Raw genomic sequence first — 27,038 nt, 5'->3', positions numbered from 1 at the left:
AATCACACACTGCTATTGTCTCTGTTCACATAACTGACAGACCTCTTAATATTGGTACTTCCACATAGGCCCACAATGTGTGAGTCTGCCCCACCTAATCTGCATTTCTTCATCCCTACAGGTTTAAAGTTTGATCAAGAACTAAGTGATGAAGACCAAACATTACAAGTACTGCAACAAGAGCAATTTGTGGAGGTATGATGTCCACTACTAGTGTTACCACAATGAGTCTCATCCTATTAAGTCCTGAGAGAACTATAGATTAGACTGTAGAACTATCAGATCTTACAGGAGTACTGTTTTGTGACCTGGAATTCTAATTGTTTAAGGTGTCAGAAGATGTGATTGTATTAACACTGAATAAACTGATCCTTTCAGATTCAAGATGATTGTTTCTTTGTCCCCTCAAAGTTTGATTATGTCAAGTCTGAAAGGTTTCCAGAATTCTGTAAGATCGAAAGGTCTGCATCTTTACAACCTCAAATTCTGATATTAGATCTGGTAGGCCAACTATATTGTGACACCAGAGAATGCTGCATCAGTTATGAGGGTTTTGCAGTGATCTTATTATTATTGAGAGAACTAAACCTTTACGAATTCTAATTATGCTGTATCTGAATGGTAAGCAGCAGGGCCATCTTAAGGTGAATCACTAGGTGGCCTAAAGTTTGGGGGTATGGCAGCAAAGAGTAGATTTCTTAATGTGTAAAATAGCATTATAGACCACTGTATCAGTGGTTAGCAATTTGGAGAGGAGATTATGTGGTGTTTTGCCTGCACAAAGTGTTGAGCCCAGGGTTCCTGCCTTTTTTACCTCCCCTTAAATGGTTCAGGTCAGCAGGACCATAGAGTTTAGAGTTTGATTGTTAATTACAGTATAGTGAAATTGTAACACTATATTTGAAAGAACTGGAGTTATATTGGTTTTATTGAAAAAATCATGAGAGCTCACTGATGGTACCTTGGTGTCTGATCCTGTTATACGATTAAGTTACATCATAACTGTCAACCATATTGCAGTGCACCATTTTGATGTCTTACCCAGTCAAAGGCAAGATAGCTACAGCAGCAACCCAAAAAAAACACATTTTTATATGGAAGGTAGAATGGATAATTTACCAGTTTTGAATTGATCTTGGATCATCTTAGATGACTACATTTTTGTTTTAATGATATCTGATTCTGTCAAATTACAGAGAACAACACTTAATCCACTTCTTGTTTAAAACAATTCAGATATGAACTTGCTTTAACTTCAGGCATGTAGGGTTAGCATGTGAACCTATTAGATCTTTGAGCCCTCAACAAGTCAGTGGCCAGTATTAAATATGTTTAGGACAGACTGTAATGTTATTTACGCATCAGTTTCATTCACCATTATGTCTGACTTGCTACTGTATCTAAAATCTCTTCCATTTTCTCCTTCAGTACGTGCTCAGCTTCATCAGCAGCTTCCCAACGGATATTTTTGAGAGATTTCTTCATCATCTGTCCCTGTGTGCGCAAGATTACCGGCATGCACATAGTCGGAAGGGATGGAAGGCCACATTCTCACAAGTGTTCCATGACTGTGACTGTGGAAAGGTACAGCTTACTGGGTTGGTGACCATTAGGAATCCCAAAACATATGCAATGAGCCAGACAAGAGCCCAAAAGGGACACCAATTCAGAATGCCAATAAGTACTAGTTGTTTCACTCTAGGCTGGTTCATGCATCACATCCAATGATGTCAAGATAAGCATTATCATTATGCTTACATTGCTTTTTAGTCTTTGCCTCACATACCATCTCCAAAGGGATGGCTTTATATTAGACAACAATCTCCGGAGCCACCTCCAGGGTCAGTAATGCCCTGAGAAATTCCTGTGACCCCAATCCCCATGAGCACCCACTGGTTGTCCAGATCTCTCTACATTTTTGAACCCGGCCACACTTAATGCCCAAACCAACTGTAGGATCCCCCTTCAGTTACGCAGCAATTCACTGATGATAGCCATCAACATGGGAGAAGTCAGTCAACCTAACCTGACCTTGCGCCTAATCTAGTGACACAGAGTCCTTCCATGGCGTGCAAACACTTTCTGGGCACACAGCTCTGTAACAGCTGTCTAACCACACAGCGTTTTCTGAAGGTAAATGGTCCTTGATTGACTGCTGACCATTAATGTGCACCTTCTTACCAAACCTGTAGTGTGAACAGTACCCTGCCATCTATTTTTTCCTCGACTGGCAGTTTAAGCAACTTCTTTGCTACAAGCTTGGGTTAATGTCCTTGACAGTTTTAGTCAGATCCATCCTCAATCTTGACTCTTTCCTGTCTCCCTGTCACCATCTTATCTTATTGGCACCCTATTAATACAATATGAAAAGAACATTGCAAAAGTGCTTAGACCCTTTACCAATTCTCTAATTTTACTGAATAACATATCCTACAATTCTACTCTGACTTTTTTTTTTCTCCGTGATAATTGCATTTCAAAACACTGAAACTGTACATAGTTGCATAGATTCCCAATTGGATTGGGATTAGAGTTTGAAGTAGTCTTTGTATACCATCCAGCTATTTGTCTTTGAAATAATGCAAGGTTACACTGGCCTTGTGTTTGGGATTTTTGTCTGTCTAAAAAATGAACTTTTACCCAAGCTTCAATTCTTTAGCAGACCGAAACAGGTTCTCTTGCAGTGTTTGCTTGCATTTTTCACTACTCTGTTCTTCTTTCTGTTTTAACCAAATATCTAGTCCCTGCTGAAGAAAAGCAACCCACAGCAAAATGTTACCACCATCATAGTTCATATAGTGTTTTCTTTTTTTTTTTTGAGTTGCGGAATGTTACATTTGCATCACACATCTTCTTTGAACTTTGCCCAAAAAGCACTATCTTCCTCTCATCTGACAACAAAACATTTTCCCACATTGCAACTGGGTCAATATTATATGTTTTTTTAAGCGAACTCCAGATGTGATTCTATGTGGGTCATTGTGTGGTAATAGCTGCCTTTTTAACTCCCTTCCATACAGACCAATGTAATGCAGAGTTCTGGATACCGTTGATTGGTTCACTTTTTCTCCAGTTTTACCTACTGATTCTACAGCTCCTTTAAATTTTTGACTTATTGTGGTTTCCCTCAAAAGTTCCTTCTTTGTTTGAGTTTTTGAGAGACGACCTTCTACATGCAGCGTCTGAGTGGTTTGACATAGTTTCCACTTCTTCATAACTGAACCAGCAGTGCTCAGTTTTCGTGTTGTTTTGTAACATTTTCCTAATTAATGCATTTGTCATTTTAATACATTTGTGATTTATTTAGAATACTCTTTAACCTCTATTTCAAATTTAATACCAATGACCCCTTAACTGTGGAGTTTTTATAGAGAAAATCTGGCCATTACGTAATGAGTCAATTGTGAAGACCAGTGATGAAGGGTTTATACTAATCATATAAACTCGTAGGCTATTCAACACAGGGACTGAATACTGTACTACACATATTTTATTTTATTCTCCTGTTTTTTTTAATGTATAACAATGTCTGATTAACAAAGTCATTTTGTGTTTCAGTGGCTTGAAATAAAATTAAAAATAAAAACAAAATTTCATGTTAGGATTTAGATTAGATTAGATTAGATTAGAGTAGATTAGATTAAACTAGATTAGATAAACTCTACTAATCCCTTTGTTATTCAGTAAAATTACACAACTGTTTGGAAGTCTGAATACTTTTGTAAGGTGCTGTACATAGTTCATTATTAAAACAGAAATTTCAAATGAATGTTACAAAAACCATACATATTAGAAACAATTCATTTATACACCCAATAAAACAAAGAACACCAAGTTGTTCTCATTAAAAAATTGTTCGTTTTTACAAGGCTGTATTTTGTAACAACTGTTTGAAAATACTTAACACCATCAATCTGATAGCTTGAAACCCTGTCCCTGGGCTCATGTGGGTCTGACAATAACAACCTCATAGACTTCACCTTGAGATGTTCAGCCTATATTAACTTGTCCTTTGGATTCTTTACAGACAGGATTGCTGGACAGGCAAAGGGTGCTGGTCCTCCTGGAGACGTTTTACAACACCAGCACAGAGAGCATTCGGAATACCCTGCTCAGCCCTCAACATTGTGAGTTGTTCAGTCTGTCGTGTAAACCTTGCAAATATAGAGCTTACTTGGTCATGAACAAACATGGCGGCTGGCATACACATAAACATTATGTGCTTCGTCCCTCATGCAGCCAACCTGGCACATATAGCTACTGTAGATATTAACACACACTGTTACATAAGAATTGCTGTATCCACACAAGTAAAATAAATTAATAATAAAGTAATTCTTACTTTGAAAATTATATAAACTTGTCCTTACATTTAGACATGCTGTAGATTCCTATTATTACATTTGGCTGGTGCCTTTATCCAAGGCATCTTACAACATTTAAGATACAATTGGTTACATTTCTGTTTGTTTTTTCTCCAGATTGGATCACAGCCAGGTGAAGTGACATGCTCATGGTCACAAAGTGTTAGTGGTGGGATTTGAACCCACAACCTCAGAGTCTGAATTCCAAAGTGGTTTTATATATACAGTATATAAACACATAAAGTATAGGGAACAGAATAAAATTAAAAATATTTTATATTGTATTTTTCTTGCCTTACATGTACTCTCATCATTCCTCCTATGCCATTCCTCAGTATCCTTGGTTGTCTGATCCTTTCTTGCCCAGTGCTTCCCTCTGTTGATCACATTTCAATAAAGCCTTGATCGCTCTGTTCACTTTTTGACTTGTTAAACAGGTCAGCAATACCCACTCTGAAAACATCAGTCATATTCTTGCAGATATTTCCCAGCATTCCTCCCCGCCTTTCCTCAGTATAATTGTGTGTGAGTCAATCTCCCTTGCTGAATACTTCCTGTCTCAATCATGTTTGACTGAAAAAGTTGACCAATCAGTCCAAGGACAATCTAACGAATCACACACACACATACACACACACGTACACACACACACACACATTAGCATTTTATTATATGTAGTGTATGGCATGTTGGTTCCACATTTGCCTTCAGAAGAGTCTTAATTTGTTAGAATGTGGACACAACAAGAAATCAAAAACCGTCAAAAGATCAGCATGGGAATGGTGACTCATGTTGAGTTCACTGGGCCCCATTGTTGGTGCAAATTAACATTTGGAAGACCTTTACCAACATCATTCATTCCATCTCATCCCATCCCATGGGGAGCCTGCTGCTGAATTAAGTTGATGCCACTGTCAGGGTCCCATAGTCATTCAAGGGCATTCTAAGTTTGCACCACAGATCATTGCTCAATTCATAATGTTATGGTAATGATTTTTTTTATGTGCTGTGTTAATTTTTCATTCATTTTTTATTTTTATTTTGATTCTGAGTTCTTAATCTGTTTTTTTTAATTCATTCTTTTTTACTTTGTATTTTTGTATGGGTGATGTAATTTTGCCAAGTTTTGTTGCTGGTAATGGCTCCTCTTGCTATCTCGCAGTAATTGAAAGTTGTGGTATTTTCAGTGGTGTAGCTAGGGGTGGGCTGAGGGGGCGATCCGCCCCGGGCAGCACATTTTCTGGGGCGGCATTATTGGCCAAAAGGCTCAGTACAATTCGTGTGTAAGCAGCAGGATTCAGAAAAATATCACTCATCTATACATATAAAAGCCAAAGCCCTCTCCAACTCTTCACTAATCATCACTTTCCATATAGGAGGGAAGCTGAAATTTCACGTGCTCATTCCTTGCAGTGCACATACAAAAGTTAGGTATGTTTCATGTCCTATTGCAACATCCAAGTGGGGGAAATGGGTATAACCCCTAAAAGTTTATATATAGATTGGGAAATCCCCTCCTCACTTTCTGTGACTTCCAATATACGTAGGAAGCCCAAATTTCCCATGCTCATCTTTTACACTGTACTTACAAACGTTAAGCATGTTTCATTTTGCGCCATGCCCCGTAACGAACTTCCAAAAATAATGCTTTCCTGTCGGCGGTTCTCACCATTATGCCATAAACAAACTTCGGAACTGACCTCTCCTTTTGGCGGTTTCATTCCTTATTTCTGTTAACAGATGATTTATTTCATGACAGAGATGCACAAGGACCACCCCCGGTCCCCCTTCCTTTTTCTGCACGGCCGCTGTCTGTGCACCTACCACGTGGTTGGCTCCCTACCTATATAAATTAATGACATCCCGCGCTCATGTGCCTCCTCACTCGCTTCCTTACTTTCCTCAGCTCTTCATCGTGATCACTGCTCCCTTCTTCTTTACTCCACCGCTTCAAGCCTGTTACTGTTGGCCTTCCTTCACATCTTCCTGCTGGTGACTCCTGCCTTTTCGGTTACTCCACCGCTTCAAGGCTGATATTATTGGGTTTCCTTACTTCCTCACGTCTCCCTGTTGTATCTTTACAACGTTTGACAAACACGGAATGTAACTTGAACACAACACGTCCTCCAAATACGAACCTGATTAAAAGAAATAATGATAATCAAATCTGTGATGACAGCAACACTCATAACAGTGACAAAACAATTATATTAACAATCATTTTACGTTATTTTTAGAATGTTTCCTTTTCTTTTTCTATAACCTATTTAACTCACTACGTGAAGCGTGGTATTTTGCTATTGAATGAATAAAGTAAAATTCTTTGATTTTTATCCACAAATGCTTCAAAAATAATTTTCAGACTGTCCTTCTGTGACGGCATCAGACATAGCAGTTGAAATTTATGAGGCAATAACAAAAATAAACATAAATATTACAGCAATAATAATTTCTAGGAAGATAAACAACTAATTTACAATATATAATTGAGTTTTCCTCAATTTTTTAGTTGTCAGTCTTTGCAACTTTAATGTTTTAACTGTGCTTAGTCTTGACCAATTTTCTTGTACACCTCCATTAACCTTCTGACTCAATCAGATTTAAATGTAAAATTAAATATGTTTTTGTTCTTCTTTTACAAAAGGTCATATTGATTATAACAAAAGCTCATCTGTCACTCGTCACTAATACCAAACTCTTTCATCTGCTCTATTATTACCACAGAACTGGCATTGCCATTATATTTTATGGAGGGAGGTATACCATACACAATATAACTGTGACACTAAGTGTTTCTCCACCAAGCTGGTTTCAAACTCATGAAAGCTAATAATGGTGTTTCCTGCAAAATTGAAAATTTTGCTATATTCAGTAAATAAAATTATTCCTATTAAGCATTCAATTAATTGTGCAATTTACAAAATTCAATGATTACAAATGCAAAAAGTATCAATGTAAGAATATCATCAGAAGTCATGTGTCAGACAATGGCTTCATTAGAATATTTCATGTATATTTAATATTATATGTCATGTCATTTTCTAACCTTCTTAATCCAGACAGGGAGTGCTGGAGCCTATCCCAGTTTGCACAGGGCTCAAGTCAGGAACAAACCCTGGACAGGGTGCCAGAAAGCGAACACACACACACACACACACACCAGACACACACTAGGTCCAATCTTAGCCATGCCAATTCACCTAACCTGCATGTCTTTGGCATTTGGGTGGAAACCAGAACACCTGGAGGAAACTCACCCCAACACGGGGAGAATATCCAAACTCCATGCAGGGACTACCCGGGACATGAAACCTGGACCCTTACTGAGAGACAACAGTGCTATTTGTACCACTGCACCACTGTTAATGTTACATGTTAAAATTAATATTAAAGGAAGGATGGTGATGTACTGGTTAGTACTGCTCACTCACAGATCTAGCTTCCTAGTTTTGAAACCTGTGTTCGGTTGTTGTTCCTGTGTAGTTAACATGTCTAATTAGGTTTTTTCATCCTGTTATTCCACTTTCCCTCCCACATTTCCAAAGATGTGAAGATTAGCCTAATCAGTGATTCCAAATTGGCCCCAGTATACGTAGGTCCTGTTATGGACTCACACATTGTTCAGCTTTGCACTCAGTGCTACTGGGATACACTAACACTCCACCCAAATTAGATTAAATGCTTTTGAGAATGCTTTGTTATCTGACACTTTTTTATACAAGTACTCATGTAGAAATGGCCAGGCAGCAACACAGATACTGTTTTGTGTGAAAACCTCAGCTGGGGTATTGTTCACTATAATATCATGCTGGCTTATGTGGTACTCAATTGCATGCCACATTCAACCCTTTTGCCCTTCTCCACCATATGCTCAAGCTGTTCACTCTTGCCTGCCTGCTTTACTTAGCATTGATAGATAGATAGATAGATAGATAGATAGATAGATAGATAGATAGATAATGAAAGACACTATATAATAGATAGATAGACAGATAGATAGATAGATAGATAGATAGATAGATAGATAGATAGATAGATAGATAGATAGATACTTTATTAAGTCTGTAAATAAGAGGCTGTGAGTCCCTTACTGGCAGTCATTGTGACAGTTGTGTATTAGGTAGACCTAATAATGTGAGCATCATTCAAAGTATTTTACAATATTTATATCTCTTTGTTTTTGTACACATCACTGTACACAGCAGTAGAACTATACCAACAGACGTTTATATCTTTCTACAAGCAACAGCCAAATTTAGCTAAGCCTGACCTCTAGTGGATTTTAAATATAATGCAGTTTCTTTAAAAACGTGCAGTCTATATTTTTTTGTTCTGCTTATAAAAGGAACTAACTTGTGTTAAGACAATGGACGTCATTTATAGTGCCGGGTTAATCGGGTGCAGAAGAATTGCTAAGTAACTAAATAAGTGCTTTTCTGTATACAGTTTTTTTTTTAGCATAATATTAGTGGCAGGCACTGTGGCCTAGTGGTTAAGGACTTCAAACAGATGATTAACTTAACGAGACTCAAACTCCAACCAATTTCACAACAACTAATTTCTTAATAAGAAGCCATTTTTTTTCTAATTAAACTCATTATTTAATTCCATGGCTTTTTTGTGCTCTCAGCAGACATTTCCAAAAATGTTTTTTTCTAACAGTATTATCTGAGGTAGTTGGGTGTTGTACCATGTTAGCCATTATGAAAGTAGTGAGAAATCAAGCAAAATGACACCTTTAATTGGCTAACTAAAAAGATTACAATATGCAAGCTTTTGAGGCAAAGATTCTGTTAAAAAACAAAGAGCCTTTCTGCACAGGCTGCTGTAGTGTGGATGAAAATAAGGCATATGACGTATTCTGCATCTTGCCTGAAGAAGGGGCCTGAGTTGCCTCGAAAGCTTGCATATTGTAATCTTTTTAGTTAGCCAATAACAGTATTATAACATTTTGTGGACCTTTGCAGATCAACATTACTGAGACCTTCACCTTTCTTTATTTCAGATATTGTAGGGTGAATAGCAGACACAGGTTAGCTTGTCATGTGTTGCCTCATTTCGTATGTCATTATTGTTGGCCGGCTACTTAAGGAAAAAAGAAAAAATTAACAAGGATGACTTTTAAATAGCAAGTCAATTAGGATTAAGCCAAAATAAGTTAATTACCAGCAAAAACTGGTCACTAATTAGGAAAAGGGTTAGAATGAAAACCTGCAGACACCGTTGCCTTTCAGGACTGGAGCTCCTTATTTGTAAATTTTTCATTGTAAGCTATGAGTCTTGATTAGGCACTATATAAAATGTTGCAACATACAAATGAATAATGTTGCATTATGGAAGATCTTAAAAGTATATTGACTAAAAATTCTACATACGCTCAGTGGCTCTTTGTACATGCACTTGCTAGTTAACACAGGTCTGAGGAGAATGACCAGACTCAGTCAAAGTGGCAGAAAAGCATAAATAACAATTCCATAATAAAGTGGTGTGTAGAAAGGCATCTCTGAAGAGAAACGTCAGACTTTGAAGCAGATAAGCAGGAGAAAACCATGCCAGGTTCCACTTCTGCCAGTAAATAACAGCAACAATGGATTACTGTGGTAATTTGTTCACCAAAATTGTACAATTGATGGTTGGAAAAATTTCATCTGACCCATGCAGATGGTGGAATCTCAGTTTGGTGCGAATAGCATTAATCCATTGGTCTATTCTATCTTTTTAAACGGTACAGGCTGGTGGTGGTGGTGAAGTGGTGTGGGAAATGTTTTCTTGGCAGGTGTTAGGACTTTTAATATTATCTGGGCATCACTGGAATGACACAAAAAACCTAAGCATTGCAGCTATGCGTCCCTTAATGGCCACCCTCTACCATTTTTGAAATTAATACTTCTAATTGGAAAATGTGCCGTGACATTAAGCACATATTATCGCAAGATGGTTCCACAAACATCACATGGCTTCAGTTTACCCCAGTGGCCTGCACAGTCCCATCATCTCAGGGTAATAGAGCTCCTTTGGGATGAGTTGGTAGGTTAAGGTTATAGCCGAAAAAATTTGCTGTGGAGTCAGTATGGATGAATATCCCTAAGGAATGTTTCTAGCACTTTGTTGAAGCTTACTGTACCTTGACCCGGTGCTAGCTAAGAATATCTAATAAAGTAGCCGCTGATTGTTTACAGATGCAAGCAACTTTTTAAAATAAACATGGTCGCAGCCAATATTTTATAAAGATAATGACAACATTAAACCTTTTTTTAGTTACCATATCACTTTTTTTGTGAAGGAAAGCCTGCATTTTGTAAAAATTTTGCAATGTTAAATAAAATTGTGTTATTTAACTAAATCTATCCATCCACCCGTTATCCAATCCGCTATATCTTAACGACAGGGTCACAGGGGTCTGCTGGAGCCAATCCCAACCAACACAGGGCACAAGGCAGGAAACTAACCACAGGCAGGGCGCCAGCCCACTGCAGTATTTAACTAAATGCCAATGTTTATTTGTATTTATAAGGCATTAACAGGATATACTAACTTCATTATACTTGCTGAGTTGATAGCCAATACTACATAATCATAACATGAAATTTATAAAACAATATTTTCTGCTGGGATTAGCGTGCTTTACATGAAGAACTCATATTTGGGGAGAAGTGCAAAAGCTTCTATGTACAGTATTTTGCATTTAGTAATAAAACACATATAGTTAGGTTCCGTAATAACATGCAAATGTAATGCAATCACTGTTTAGCTGCCTTCCTTCCCCACAAACAGTCATAAAAATCAGTCACTAGTTTGCTCGAACTTAGACTATTCTCACTAAAGTTGCACAAATTAATTTTACTGACGCTTATAGGTTGCCCTCTAAATATTAAGCACTGCAGTTTGCAGTGTAGTGTATCTGACCAGTTCTGTGGAGCGACAAACAATAATGTCATAACCATCAGCTTTATCTTTGTATTCTTCAAGGTGCCCAAAGTTGACGAGGGCCCTGAAAGATTCCTGGAATGGCAATACTGTACAAAAACAGACATTTCCAAGGCCCAAACGCCCTTATCACACTATACTTGGGTTCAGCATCTGAGGCTCAGCTGGTTTCTTTGTCATGAGGGAAACCATAAACTTTGGGCCCAATAGTCCTGTTCAGGTATCCATATATGACTGATGCTATGGCTTTTTGTGGTGTGGTAACCAACATAGCACACAGTATACCAAATAGGATCGCACTAGTGCATTATAGATTTTGAACATACTGTATCATTGCTTTTATTCATCACTAAGGCAAGAATCCTTTGCAAATCTTTTACACAAACATTTCTGTTTATAAATGTGGGTAGCTTGTGCAATGAGAATTTCATATATACTGTAGATTCAGGCTCCTCACTCTTGGTTGTGTTACTCTTTAAGGGCCTGTTCGGGAACCTGTGGATGTGGAATTTTCTGTAGAATCTGACACGGAAGATGAGGTTGATGAAATACAAACCCCCAACAGTTCAGACACAGAGATGGAAGCTGGGGACAGTGAATCTGCTGGAAGAAGGAACAAAAATGTAGAAGAAGAACAACAAATAGATTCTCCTGTTGATCCAAAGGAAACTGTAGATTTGGTTAAAAATGAGTTGGCAGAGTCCACAGAAAAGAATTTGGTGGTCATGGTCAACACTCCAAACATGAGCTTTGAAGTTGGGGCACCGAGTCCTGAGCCTGACTCTGAGGACAAAGGTGAGTCTACACACATATAAGTGATCTGCTCTGAAAAGGCACCTAGAGTACCAAAAGTTACCGTTTCCTGTACTTATCTTTTATTACTGTGTCTGGTGACTGCTGCAGTTTTTTTTCTGGATTTCTTCCATAGTAGAAAATCATCTGCCATTCAGTCCCAATTTTAATTTCAGGAACAAAAAAGTCATATGGATTGAGATTTAATGAATCTGGAAGGTGCAAAGCAACAACTGCATTGTTTTGGTCAAAACCTCTTCGGCTGACAATGCGTTGTGTGCAGATTTGCTGTCATGGCAGTTTCACGTGTGCTTCTGTTCCAGACATTTTTTTCCTGAAGCTTTCCCACAGGTGCTACAGCAGTTTAGTATAAAGTTGCTGATTAATAGTTTGTTTACTCTGAAACTCTTTATTAACAAGTCAGTTAATGCTGAAAAAATGCGATCATCATTGTCTTGTTCGATATGACCTGATGTTCTTTTTTCAATAAAACGTCAAAGTCAACTGTGCGATTGTAGAATAAATGTCAAAAATATGCATCTCAACTAGCTTGGCACAATGTCACTTGGCAGACTGTTTGATAAGACTTTAGGCATGTGATACCTAGTGGCATAGCTGATAACTTCAACCCACTCCAGTGCTACTGTCTGATTGTGGGAATATTTAGGTCCCTCCTCATATCTTAGAGTATCTTTGTCAGATGGACTGAAATATCAGTCTTAAGGATAAAAAAGAGGTCCCCACATCTGAACTGGATATAGAATCATTTAATCTCTGTCTCTCCTTAATAAAGAAATAGACTGATGAGATGAAACTATGAATTGTTTCCTCTCCATATTTACCTATATCAAAAATGGTGGGTCACACAAATGCATGTGTTTCCTATACCAGTCACTGCTTATTGTCTCTTATATTGATTATTTTGCAGCTACAAGTATACAGATAAAGAAAAAGTGTGTTAAAGTCGTATAGTGTGGTGGCAAGGCATCCAATTTTTTCATGCAATATAATTTGACCTCTCACCTGGACAGAAAGAGAAAGATAGACGCCACCTGCCTAATGGCAGCAGCAAACAAATATGATCCTATACACTGTATCCACTCCACAGATCTTTTATCTCCTTTGGACCAAAAGAGCTGGAGAGAAACAGAAAGTCTGAGCGCTTTTAATCACAGTACTGTGAATGAGACCCAGTTCCTTCTGCTTCTGGACACTTTCCTGAGAGACACTGTTACAACCGGGACAATGAACCGCCTAGCAGGTTATTTGAGAGAAGGCTACAAAGAGACAGAACAAGAAAGGCTTGACAGACTTGAGCGGGTGAGTAAATAAACATTCACACAACAAAACCCTTCTTATGTGTGGAGGTAACAAAATGAGTTTATTAATATGTAATAGTATTTAGCATTTAATGGGTGGCACTGTGGAATTAATTTCAGCTGTAACAATATAACCACGAATACAAAAGAAATCATACATTTTCCTTTGCTGTGGCGGTGCATGATGTTAGGGTCTTGGCTTCTTTTGGGATGTGGCCACAGATACATGAGACATAATTACAGTCATCTGTTTGCAGCCTGTGTCTTTTCTCAATCATTGTTCAAAAGAGAAAATATTTTTGCTGGAAACAACTATTCTTTCAAGGATGTTTTTTGACTTTGGATTTTCTACTACTTTAGCCGGATGCTCATCTAGTTCATTTGTTTTAGTTTCTGATATCATAGACCTTTTGTGAATCAAATCCTGCTTTATTCAGACTACATGTCTTCATTTGCCCTTAAAAAAGACCTCTACTTAAATCTAACAACTATACCTACTGTAACAGACTGCTGCTGAGAAGACCAGGGGAGCAAGCATGGGCACCCCCGGGCACACCTCTCCCGGGATGCTAGATGGGAGCCTCCATGGGTTGCAGCGGTACCTTGGACTACCGCAGGGCTTCATGGGAGATGAGGTTGGATGCAGCCCTGTTGGGATCCAAAGGTTCCTGAGCCCGTGTGGGTGGTTCTTCTGCCACACCCAGAAGTGCAGGCAGAAGTGGGGCAACGAGCACCTGGAGCACTTCCGGGTGACTTATATAAGGGGCCAGCAGACATTACTTAGTAAGCTAGAGTAGGGAGGAGGGAGACGAAGCTTGTCGAGGAAGAGAGAAGAAGAAAATGAATAGAGAAGGAGAGTACTGTGCAGTGTTGTGCTTAGTGGGACTGTGTGTGCCTGTGGGAAATGGCGAAGAAAGAAAATAAAAATATTTGTGTTTTTATAAGTGTGCCTCCTGAGTCTGTCTGTGTCGGGTTGTGTGGCTGGCATGCCCCCTAGTGCTTCTCTCACACTACCTTTTCGGTTTAGTCAAATGATTGAATTGCTTAATGACAACCTGCTGGGAGCTGGATATCTTTTTTTTATTTTTGTATAGGGCTCTTCACTGAGTGTAGGCCCAGAGCACTGTGACAAGGTCTCATGTAAAATGCAAGTACAGATTTTACAAATTACTAAATACATAATTAATACACATAAACACACAGATTTATTAAAACACCCAGAAAACAAAGTATAAACTGATTAATATAAATGGAAACCAATAGCATCTGTCCATTAATTAATTTTTGAACTATAGCAAGTTGATAACAGATGAAAGGAAAACAAAAATTCCAGTCATCAGCATCCCTGAAGAAAATAAATCACTGCGGGGTTCAAGGTCAATTGTAAGAGAACAAATCAAAGGCAAAGTCAGACACAGTCACATTCCTAGTGACTTCTGTCAACTAGCCAGCAGCCCATACTGGGCATTCTACCACAGAATCTGTGGTGGGCTGTCCAATCTGATGAAAGAACTTTTCCATCCAATGATTCCAGTGCTCCCAGTACCTCAGATGACTTTTCCATGGGCAGAAGAACAGTTTGGAAGTGAAGTAGTGGCACAAAGTACCATATCAAGATAGCAAAAATACCCAAAATGTCTGACTCTGTATGGCATTTGTGCATCTCCAAAATGTCAGTGTGGGCCTTCTTTGGCTGCCCTGGCTTTCTTTCCAGTCCTAAGTAAAGCCATACTTCGTTAGCAGGTGACTCGCGGATGACATGGAAAGAGTAAGAGGGAATGTGCCTTGCATTCAATGGGGCTGAGCTCCCCTAACAAGGCTTTAGTGGAAAATGAAGTTCACAAAATGATTGGAAGATGCACAGTGATGAATAATCCTGAAGTTTTGAACCACAATGCCTCATAAAGTACATTCACAATAATATACAATAAGAAGGCACCTACAGCTCTTATTTTGATACCTCATTGTCCAGTTGCACATCTATTTATTGATGTAGAAAGAAACAAAATCTTAAATAATCAACATGGCATCCATTTTGGATCTCCAGTAATCTGTTTAGCGTAAAACATCAATATCCAATTGTTAAATTGTTATGTCACATGCATTCCCAGCATTTAGCTAAAGTAATGTTGGTCCATCCATCATTTTTAAACTGCTTATCCAGTTCAGTGCTGGATGACAGACAGGGAGCAAACCCTGGTGGAGTGCAAGTCCAACACTGGACACACCTACAATCATCAACACTAAGTCAATTTATATCTTTCCATTAAATAAATATACACTTCTTTTAGGATGTGGAGGTAGAATTTTTTTTTCTAATATACAGACCTTTATGCAATACCTAGCATGACACATCACCATCATCCATCATCTCATATGCTTTATGTTTAGCAATCTGTTTATTACAACACATCCATTTCTAGGCCTACAGTATGCTTATTTTGTCTACAAAGATGTATTTTATATCACAACCTATCAACATTTAATATTCTTTTCAGCCAGCCGTGTAGATTTCTAATAATGAAATTCACAAGATCTGATGGTTCCAGTAAATAATACAAAGCACCGTGTGACTCACCTCCAGTGAGAAATGTAATCAGGTACAAACATAAAGCTGTACATTGTTTGTTTATAGGCCCAGAGAGAGGCTGTCCTGGCTCAATGGAGAATTGCTGTGGATGAGCTCTTTGATAAGTGGGACAATGAGGGCAGTGGGTTCCTGGAACAAGAGGAAGTAGAGAGAGTGTTGAACAACTACAAGCAAGGGGCAGAGATAGCAGCCATGAAGAGAGGTACGGAAATGGGAGAATGGGAGGACAAAACAAAAGACAGTCATCACATGGCTCTCACTCATTGATTGTGCAATCTTTTTTTCTGCAGCATGGAACAGCCTGGCCAGCCACACTTCCATCCTGTCCCGTTCTCAGTTTCATTCTCTCCTTCAAGCAGTAATTTCAGAACTACCCCCTGAGGGTGGAAAAGACAGTGGATTTCATGGATTACTGGGTTTCCTGACTGAAAGTGTGGAAAGGTCTCTGGCAGAGAGGACCAGAGGGTCCACACGCAGAAAATGGCTGATGCAGATCCAGAAAGCAGCCCAGGCCGTTGGTACAAGTCTGGAGCCTGTGTATCGTGCTGTTTTCCAGTGTTTGTACAAAGTGAGCTGTCTATCAATGAGTTGGATTCTAAAATATTAAAAAAGGGAAGAATATCATTGCAAAATAAGAAAAGGAGTTAGAGGGAAAGGTAGTGAAACATAATTTGTTAAGTAAAATATGATGAATGGCAAGCATGTGATTTCAAGTCAGATCATCACTGTTGCCCAGTTTTGCTATCTGCTGCATTTGTGCAGCTGAACTGAATAACTGATGAGTTGTAACTTTGTAAGGTGAAACAGACTACAAATCGCCGGTAGCATTTGATTTTTTTCTTTCACAGCCCACTCAGTGCCCTAGTAAACCTCTTGCCATCATTGCAATACAGACTGTTTGAAACAAGAGTTTCCCTAAACATCATTTCAATGTGTTTTATAAGTCTTAGTATTCTTCCTTTTACAATGTGTAGTAATGCCATTGAAATTCGGTGAGTTTTCAAACTATCTGGCAAGTTTTTTGTTGTGAAGTCCCTTTAAGACATTAGTAACATGATCAATAAGCCCCTTGTTTTGAATTCTAGAAGAGATGGATATTCAGTTTTGATGCAAAAACTTCTTTATTTTGACTTGTGGTTGGCAGGATGCAGAGACTCATGGAAATGGAAAGAACATTAGTGCCTCATTAGCTTTACTTGAAGGACCAGATCGTCTTCGCTATGTGGCCTGCACAGCAGAGGATGCCCCATACGTACTGAATAAGGAACTCAGGCGTGAGGATAAAGGAGTGAGGTGTGGCTGAACATTATGAGAGTATTATTATTATTATTATTACTTAGATCCTGCTTTTATCCAAGGCATATGAAACAAATGAGTAAGTAGGAAAGGTACCCACTGTCCCCCAGGGTTGAATAAAGTGCAAGTGAAGCCAAACACCTCCAAACCAAACTTTTGGCCCCAAACCAAAATGATATTGGCTAACCCCAAATTTGCATGTCACAAAAATAACTCTTGAGAGCCCCTTACTAATAAAGTGCAGGTTCAGTCATTAAATAAAGTTATCAGCAGGAAAATTTTCAAAATGAAACATAGCCTGTGGTCTTCCCCGTACAAATAGGGAATATGTGCAAAGGTTGGCAGAGATAGATACAGCATTTGCATACCAGACAAATACACAGGCACACAAACACACATTAATCTTTATATATTAAACCAGAAGGTGTAAAACTCACTATTAACAAAGAACAATGTTCAAAGTGGAACACATGAAATGTAGTATTATAATTCAATCTAAATCAGTGCTGCTTAACACTTCATTATGTGGGTGCAACAGCAGATATGCAGGAGGATAGAAGAGAGAATTAAGGAAAACATTAAAATAGATATTTTTATCCCTGTTTGAGTTGAAGTAGTCTTGGGGACATTCAGCACAAGAAACAAAATGCAGAATTATTACATTTATTTACCCTTTAAGTTCTCGTTTACTCTTTTTGTACTTTTCTTGGTAGCTTTGCTGCATTGGATCAAGGAAACCCTGTGCATATCCCTCGAGTACGCCTGCATGGCAATGTTCACTTCTGGAACACGTCAAGGTCTGAATCGGAGCGGAAAGGTTCATTCCTGGTTTTGCCACTTAAAGATGCCCATGGAAGATCATTTGGGGTCATAGGCATTGATACACTGAGAGACACACAAGAAAGGAATATTTTCTGCAGGCATGAGATTGAATTTTACCAAGTGAGATTTCAATCTATTATTTTCTTACTTTGATTCAGTGTGCTGGTTACCTCCTGGCTTCTGCATTTTCTGTTATACTACTCAATCCTTTCATTCTCTAGAAGTCTTTTCCTAATTTCTATAGTAGTAGCAGTAGTAGGAATTCCTAGTCATAGTATTGTCAGGTGTACTTCGCAGAATGAAATTCTTCTTGTTCTTATTTGCACGTCCAACCAACATGGAACATTTGATACCCTCAAGAACTATGATAAATGAGAATATATTAAAACACATAAGGGAGGTATGGTGGCGCATTGGTACGCTGGTCTACAATAGTAAGAAGACCAGGTTCGTGTCCCAGGTCCTCACTGAACAAAGCTTACATGATCTCCTTGTGTCTGCATGGGTGTGCTCTAGTTTTCTCCCAAAGACATACAGATTAGGTAGATTGACAATACTAAATTGGTCCTAGTGTGCGGCTGAACTGTTGTGTGTGTTTATGTGTGTGTGTTCGCCCTACAATGGATGATCGCCCTGTCCAAGGTTTGTTCCTGCCTTGTGTCCTATGCTAGCTGGGATAGGTTCCTGTGATCCTGTTCAGGACTAAGCAGGTTAGAAAATGACTGACTAAAATATATAACTTCATGTTATATATAACACAAATCAGGTTACCTAAACTAGTAATTGACATAGGAACTGAACATTTTTTAAACTCTAAATCAAAAAAGCACACCTGTACCACCATGAAGTTTTTTTGCTGGTTATACAGAATCTTGGATGACCAGGAAGTGTGCAATGAGGACTTCTGTGATGTCACAGTTAGCAATAATTCACAAACATTAACTAAAATGGCATAACCACAACCCAAGACTATTGTAAAGTATATAACCTGAAAAAATTATAATAAAAGTAGATACCTCATTGAACAAAATCTCTATTGGGAAGAAAAAAGTAAGACAATGTACAAAGTAAAACTTAATAAAAATCAATGTCTACACAATCATGACTGTGCTTTAGCAGTATCTTCTTTTTTCTTCTTTACTTCTTTATAACTATCTAACTTTATTTTCATGCAGGGAGTTAGTGCAGTCTTCAGTTCGGCATTCCAGTTTATAGTCACTAGAAGGAATATTCTCCGAGTTCTGGACAGTGCCTCCTATTGGCTGCACTGCAGAGTTCCAAGCATGCGCAGTCTCACTACCTACTTGATGGAAACCAGTGGACAGATAGTAAGTAATTTTCTGAAAATGATACAATTGAGGTATCAAGTGTTTCATAAATCACTAAAACACTATAGAATTTGTTAATAACTAGTCCTGATGTCACTTTATCAGACCTATAGCTACATGTGTAACCTATTGAGAGGATATTTTAAAAATGTAACTGATAATTTAATTATCATTTCTAATCAAGTGTAAATGTGTGGAGTATGGAGTAAATATGAATAAAATAGACAAATGCTCTACTGTAGGCTTTTGTGTAATTTACGACAGACATATTCCAATGTTTGCTTTCATAGAACATCTACATGCTTTCTCTTTTTTATTTTGGCATTTATAGATCAACAGAATACCCTGGACTTTGCTACCTACAGTTATTTAATATGACCGAGGAAGATCAACCTGCAGATGTAGTGCTTTGCTTAGTAATCTTAGTAAAATGTTGACCTTTCTATCTGCTATGTGCACTGACAGCTGCTTCTTTTCTTTCAGAAAAGAGACAACCTTAGTTCCATGTTTAAATGTACATCCTTTAAAGTCCAAGGTAAAAGCTGATTCAGCAGCAGTCTATTCAGACCCATTCAACCCCTACTTGCATCTTTCACTACAGGAATCCAGCTACTTACTGAAGAAGATGATGGTGTTAGATAACACAACAGGTCACTCTAGACTGCTCACTCGACCAGCCCCTCTGCGTCGAAAAGATCATCTGTTCAGGTACAGCCCTGTTTACAAACAGTACAACTGTGTTTTTCCAATCAGTCCTCTACCACATCTTCTCTCAGTAACAGAATATTTGGATCATACACTATGGAGCTTACAGGTGCTGGGATAGCTGGTAGTACTAATCAAGTTAAAATGTGTTTCAATACACAATACTGGGAAGAGGTTCAGGAAAACTACTGATGATAACATTTTAATATGATTAGAATATACTAGTAAATGTGGCTTAAAAACATTGCTTTTGTGGACAGACAGGTGGTTAGTGCTACCTACGTGTGTTTTTTGGACTTTGTAAAGTTTAAAACGATGTACAGTTGTGCTTGAAAGTTTGTGAACCCTTTAGAATTTTTTATATTTCTGCATAAATATGACCTAAAACACCATTCGATTTTCACTCAAGTCCTAAAAGTAGATAAAGAGAAACCAGTTAAACAAATGAGACAAAAATATTATACTTGGTCGTTTATTTCTTGAGGAAAATGATCAAATATTACATATTTGTGAGTGGCAAAAGTATGTGAACCTCTAGGATTAGCAGTTAGTTTGAAGGTGAAATTAGAGTCCAGTGTTTTCAATCAATGGGATGACAATCAGGTGTGTGTGGGCATCCTGTGTTATTCAAAGAACAGGGATCTATCAAAGTCTGCTCTTCACAACACGTTTGTGGAACTGTATCATGGCGCAAACAAAGGAGATTTCTGAGGACCTCAGAAAAACAGTTTTTGATGCTCATCAGGCTGGAAAAGGTTACAAAACCATCTCTAAAGAGTTTGGACTCCACCAATCCACAGTCAGACAGATTGTGTACAAATGGAGGAAATTCAAGACCATTGTTACCCTCCCCAGGAGTGCTCGACCAACAAAGATCACTCCAAGAGCAAGGCATGTAATAGTCGGCGAGGTCACAAAGGACCCCAAGGTAACTTCTAAGCAACTGAAGGCCTCTCTCACATTGGCTAATGTTCATGTTCATGAGTACACCATAAGGAGAATACTGAACAACAATGGTGTGCATGGCAGGGTTGCAAGGAGAAAGCCACTGCTCTCCAAAAAAAACATTGCTGCTTCTCTGCAGTTTGCTAAATATCACACGGACAAACCAGAAGGCTATTGGAAGAATGTTTTGTGGACAGATGAGACCAAAATAGAACTTTTTGGTTTAAATTAAAAGCGTTATGTTTGGAGAAAGGAAAACACTGCATTCCAGAATAAGAACCTTATCCCATCTGTGAAACATGCTGGTGGTAGTGTCATGGTTTGGGCCTGTTTTGCTGCATCTGGGCCATGATGGCTTGCCTTCATTGATGGAACAATGAATTCTGAATTATATCAGAGAATTGTAAGGGAAGATGTCAGAACATCTGTCCATGAACTGAATCTCAAGAGAAGGTGGATCATGTAGCAAGACAACGACCCTAAGCACACAAGTTGTTCTACCAAAGAATGGTTAAAGAAGAATAAAGTTAATGTTTTGGAATGGCCAAGTCAAAGTCCTGACCTTAATCCAATCGAAATGTTGTGGACGGACCTGAAGTGAGCAGTTAATGTGAGGAAACCCAACAACATCCCAGAGTTGAAGCTGTTCTGTACGGAGGAATGGGCTAAAATTCCTCCAAGCCAGTGTGCAGGAATGATTAAAGGTTACCGGAAACGTTTGGTCGCAGTTATTCCTGCAAAGGGGGGTCACACCAGATACTGAAAGCAAAGGTTCACATACTTTTGCCACTCACAAATATATAATTTTCGATCATTTTCCTTAATAAATAAATGACCAAGTATAATATTTTTGTCTCATTTGTTTAACTGGTTTCTCTTTATCTACTTTTAGGACTTGAGTGAAAATCGAATGATGTTTTAGGTCATATTTATGCAGAAATACAGAAAATTCTAAAGAGTTCACAAACTTTCAAGCACAACTGTATACTGTTTTTTCTTCTGCAAAGTGCTACAAGGGCATGGGGTTCTGAGTGTCAACTTCGTCATGCCATCTGTCCCTGTTTTGATGGGTGAGAATTGTGTTCATATTCTTGAAGTTAAGTTGCACATTCAGTATGGACATTGGACTCTGCCAAAGGTTCATTCTGTCTCCTCCCCTGTCCAATTTTCATGGATAGAATACCAAGGTACAGCCAAGGTTTGGAGAATTTCCAGTTCGGGAAGATAATGGTTTCAGTTATGTTGTCTGCAAATTAAGTTTTTGTAATCTCTGGTAAGCACCTGGTACAGTTTAAGGCCAAGTGTTTTATGAGCAGACTGGAAATGCTCACCAAAAGTGACAAATACTAGTACTTTGAACCAGGAAAAGAAGACTTAACAAAAGAGTGAAGCACAACATTAATAGTAGGGATATTGAAGGGGGTTATTAACCAGGAAGTAGACAATCAAAAATAAGATCAATAAAACTGAAGATACTGGGCAACAGCTCAAATTCAAAAAGGAGCTGAAGTTTCTTATTACCTAATATACATTCTTAAGTAGTATTTTTGTAATGTTCTGACAAGGACAAGTGGAATGAAAATGAATTAAACAAGTACTTTCCCTTACAGGTACAAGAGACAGCAGTGATAAATTCAATCTTTTTAATTTCTAGAGACTATCTCTTCAAATGTTGCGACAGCTCAGAGACACTTAGTTGCATGGCATATGGGGAGTGGCACGTTGCAGTGCCCATGCGTGATATTGATGGACATGCCCTGGGTGTAATGGATATAGTGTTCAGTCATGAAGGGGCAATGCAGCCTCACGAGCGGAAAGATCTTCAAGAGATGGTTCGTGTGACTCAGATGGCCTGCTCTCAGCTGTTGAGAGAAAGCTCTGGCATGGCACGTCAAACCTGGTTGCTGGGTGAGGCCTTATTTATTTGTTTTGTGGAAGTTGCATTATGTCAAATACCCATTTAAAGTGTACAGCTAAGGAAGTATGCTGAAGGCCTGCTCCATGCAGTGGCATAGCTAAGTGTTTAGCTAAAGTGCCACCTATCATTTCTGTAAGCATCTAAAAATAGGGGCAGAGCAGGACTAGTAAAACAATGACTATCTTGAAACTCCAATCCTGAGATAGGACTCATCATCAGAGACAGTGTATTGGAAGATTATTATCACTCACACCAACAGAAAAAATATCTATACCACTGCCTCAGTGGAGACTACTATTCAAACTTACAACCCAATCAGTGCACAGGGCAGTAAAGACTATTGTAAACTAGCTTTTGCTTGTTTCTCTACTGTTTTAAATGATCTTTTTGCCCCTCTTCACAGAGGCCGAGGGAGCAGGTGGGGAAAAGCGTGTGGGGCTGCTCTTCCTTCGTTTCATGCTTCAAGATCTGCGGAGCTGCATGCGCCATCTAGACCAACGTTCCTTTGCAGAGCTCAAGAGTTATAAGGAGCCACCCAACACTGTACTCCAAATTGTACGAGCTGTGCTTATCATGCTTCATCCACAGTGGGTGGAGACAAAGGAGACTGACAGCTGGAACCAGTGCCGACTAGTAAGTTGGCCTCCATCCTACACCTCAGTGTTCATCCATAAAGCACCTCCTGGTTAAACCCTGGCAGAAAGAAAGAAAGAAAAAAAGAAAGATACTTCAGTATTCTAAGAAAATGACTTTCTTTCAAATGTATCCCACCCAATTAATGAAGTATACATTTAAAATGAAAGTGTATTATTGCAGGCAAAAGCAGAAATTTAGGAAGAACCTGCATTTTGTCATTCTGGATAGTTCCAATGATATCAGTCCATGTCAGCCTTTCCAATTCAACTCTGCACGACCCCTGGGTCATAATACATTATGAGATGAATGCAACATTATTACTTTTATTCCAGGTGGAGAGAAGATACGTGCCTATTTCAGATTTCTTTTTGTAATATATTCTGGGCCAAATAAGATAGAGGTTTCAAAATGTCTTTCCTTTTCTGACTTACCAAATTTGTGGACAAATGTGATATTATTGGGATCATTGAATTTTATCGTTGTACAGTATAATCATATTTAATCATATTTCTCCATTGGCTCTTGAACCCCGATGATATTTCTAAGGTATACATAAAACGAATATCTGATAAATGGTAAAACCAAAGGATACCACACATTTTATTTTATATAGGAAACCATTAAAGCATTCAAATGTTAACAAAAGAGTGATTTAAAATTAAGAAAAGACTTAATTACAAAAGCAAACAGATACTTTTATATAAACTCAATGATATTAACGTCCCATTTCTCACTCCTTCACTCATTTTATGTCTTTTTCTCTATATCCTCCCTTTTTTTATGTCACTCACACACGTTCTACTACCATTTTCCCACAGAAGGTGAACAGTGATCTTATTCGAAAAGTTGCACTATTTGACCCAACAGCCAAATCAGTGAAAGTGGACTTTGAAAAACTTCAGCAGTGCATATCAGGTGAGGAGATTACCCTAACAACTTCTAATGAAAGGGCATACTAATGCTGAAAATATAAATCTAATTTATATCTTGTCCCTCAACATTTTTTTAATATTGACTCTGGGTGGAATGAAAAGAAAATGTAGGTACTTGCAACAGTGACGCGATACTGATACTCATACTAATCTTTTAATTGAAACTTGTTATCACCCTCAACAAGAACCACTCATTTACCAAAAATATTAATTCTGTATACAAGGGAACTCTTATCTTCAAGATTTCTCCTCTACGATATCAAGATGATCCGTCCCTCTTTGTGTGAATAAGACCTGCTCCTGGTCCAAGAAGTGGCCATGTTGACACTTGACTATTGCAGTCAAGCTAGACAGAGAACTGTACCATCAGACTTCTCTAACGCATCCAGAATATCCCCGTTCAGCATGCCTACAGCATTCTAATTTTTTAACAAGCTATGTTGTCACTTACCTCCTATTCCTGACTACTTATTGCTGCTAGCTATGGTGATGTATATTGCTAATGGCACTAAACAGAATAAAGATTGCTTGCTGCATTGTCCTCGTACTGCCCTGTTTAGCTGCCAGAGGAATCAGCTCATTATAAATTTATAAATGAATACTTGCACCCTACAGTCTGCTTTTTCAAGCTGTCTGAAAGTGCCATTGATGAAAGGTTGCAAAGTAGCTTGCTCCATCTTCCCACTACAATGACAGAATAACCTCTCCACAATGCTTACAGCTGCTCAAACACTCCACACCTTTGGGACTAGAATGAAAACTAACTCCTTTGGACTAAGCTTGCTACTGGCCACTAAATTCCAATTAGTGTTTTCAGTAAACTTATTCAGCTGCATATATCATATTTTGATCCATTTATTTTCAGTTGTCAGTTACTTGTTCTTTCTTGTAATCATTACAATGTTTGGCTGTTATCTGCAGGTAGTGAGATCAAGTAGATAAAGCACTGAGCAGTAAACAAGGTGCAGTTATATCTGCTGAGTCACCATGTGACGCTGTAGAAGTTACTTCATTTATTACACTCAAAATGATTGTTTTCTTTTGGAACATTAGTTTTATTAACATTGTGATACTAAATTGGTGTTAAGTTAGTGGTTTCAAATTAATTCTATGATCTACTGTTCTTTTGGATTGACATGTTGTTTTACTGCAATCACCAATATTTTTGGGGTAATTGCTTATTCCTGACAACCATGATCTAATTAGCAACACAAACCTAGGAAATATGTGTCATGACTCAGAATATATTTGAAGCAGAAATTCGCTCCACTTCGCACTCAAGATTCTGGATTCTCTATTCTCTATATTTTATAAACAGTTTTTTTTTTTTTAAGAATTTTCAGAACAAAAAGTGCTTCTGCACATTGATTTTGCTTTTAATTTTTGGGTGACATTTCTAATTTACATTTTTTATCTTCCCTGTTTTTCTGAGCCATTCTTTTAATTTTGACCAACTTATCCACTACTCCCATCTACTAGTCCATTACAAATCATTTCTCTCTGTCTTTTACCATCTCTGGACCATTTTTTTGTCACTTTGGGAAAAAGATCTGATAAATAAATATATCCAAATGATAATTAATTATTAAAAATACCAGCCATTCAAAAATGAAAAATTTAGATCAGGACTTTAGAATGATATACAGCATGTAAAGCTCAATATTACGCATCAAGGAAAACATATTTTATTTATCATTTTTTTCACTGTCATAAGCACAAAAGAACACAATTCTAAGAAAGGAAATAAAGATATAACAATATATGGTAACTAAAATCCCAAATATTACTGAGCATACTGTTGTATTTTCTTCCTTAAAACTTGCTCAGACTTCTGTTTTCTAGTAATTTAGACTTTGCTAAATTGTATTCTTTGAGGATCCTTAATGAGCTATTCTGGATTCTTGGCAGGTATTCCTCGTGGAGATGTGTGGAAACATGGCTCAGTCCCTGCAGAGTACCTTTACAACTGGGTGTCTGTCTGTTTTGCTCTGTTGGAACAAACTGGAAGGGTAAATCAAGGCAAAGGGGACACCCTCTGTAAAGACATCCCTGTAAACGAGACATCCAGGAAAAATGAGGCTCCATGATGGGAATGCTCTGTATTCAGGTACACAACCTTGCTGCTTCTGTCACAGTACATTTAGAAATTAGAAAAAAAGAGTTCCTTAAGTAGAAAATAATCTAGCATTCAGAAAATGATACCACAGCTAACTCTGAGTCAAAGATGTTACAAGTCTGGATGATGTCTGGCAGAATCAACCTACAAGGTGGTATCGTAACAGGATTGTGAGCTCAGAGCCGGATTACATTACATTTGCTTTACCTCTTTTTGACTTTGACTTTACCAGTCTGCACATTCACATCTTTGTATTCTTGGGTGAGATTAACAGTGAGATAGATTTGAATTTGGAATATACATTAAGAACAATCTGGATCAAACTCTAAATAAGAATGCTATGGGAAC

General features: G+C 38.1%; 1 protein-coding gene across 1 annotated transcript in view; it reads left to right on the top strand.

The window, feature by feature from the left end:
- The window catches only part of LOC120531607 (EF-hand calcium-binding domain-containing protein 5-like), a 41,915-nt gene that overhangs the window by 10,860 nt on the left and 4,017 nt on the right, over positions 1-27,038 (top strand). The window contains exons 6-20 of the mRNA XM_039757176.1: positions 122-195; positions 1,429-1,584; positions 4,028-4,127; positions 11,772-12,086; positions 13,192-13,403; positions 16,038-16,194; positions 16,283-16,560; positions 17,137-17,285; positions 18,002-18,230; positions 19,286-19,438; positions 20,040-20,146; positions 22,743-22,996; positions 23,410-23,639; positions 24,461-24,557; positions 26,483-26,681. Of these exons, the coding sequence (XP_039613110.1) occupies positions 122-195; positions 1,429-1,584; positions 4,028-4,127; positions 11,772-12,086; positions 13,192-13,403; positions 16,038-16,194; positions 16,283-16,560; positions 17,137-17,285; positions 18,002-18,230; positions 19,286-19,438; positions 20,040-20,146; positions 22,743-22,996; positions 23,410-23,639; positions 24,461-24,557; positions 26,483-26,661 (2,690 nt within the window). The 3' untranslated portion in view covers positions 26,662-26,681. The remainder of the gene's footprint in view (positions 1-121; positions 196-1,428; positions 1,585-4,027; positions 4,128-11,771; positions 12,087-13,191; positions 13,404-16,037; positions 16,195-16,282; positions 16,561-17,136; positions 17,286-18,001; positions 18,231-19,285; positions 19,439-20,039; positions 20,147-22,742; positions 22,997-23,409; positions 23,640-24,460; positions 24,558-26,482; positions 26,682-27,038) is intronic.

The sequence above is a fragment of the Polypterus senegalus genome, chromosome 6 (genome assembly GCF_016835505.1).
Source record: "Polypterus senegalus isolate Bchr_013 chromosome 6, ASM1683550v1, whole genome shotgun sequence".
Classification (NCBI taxonomy): Eukaryota; Metazoa; Chordata; class Cladistia; order Polypteriformes; family Polypteridae; genus Polypterus; species Polypterus senegalus.
Note: the sequence above shows the minus strand (reverse complement) of the source record. Positions and strands in the feature narration are given on the sequence as shown.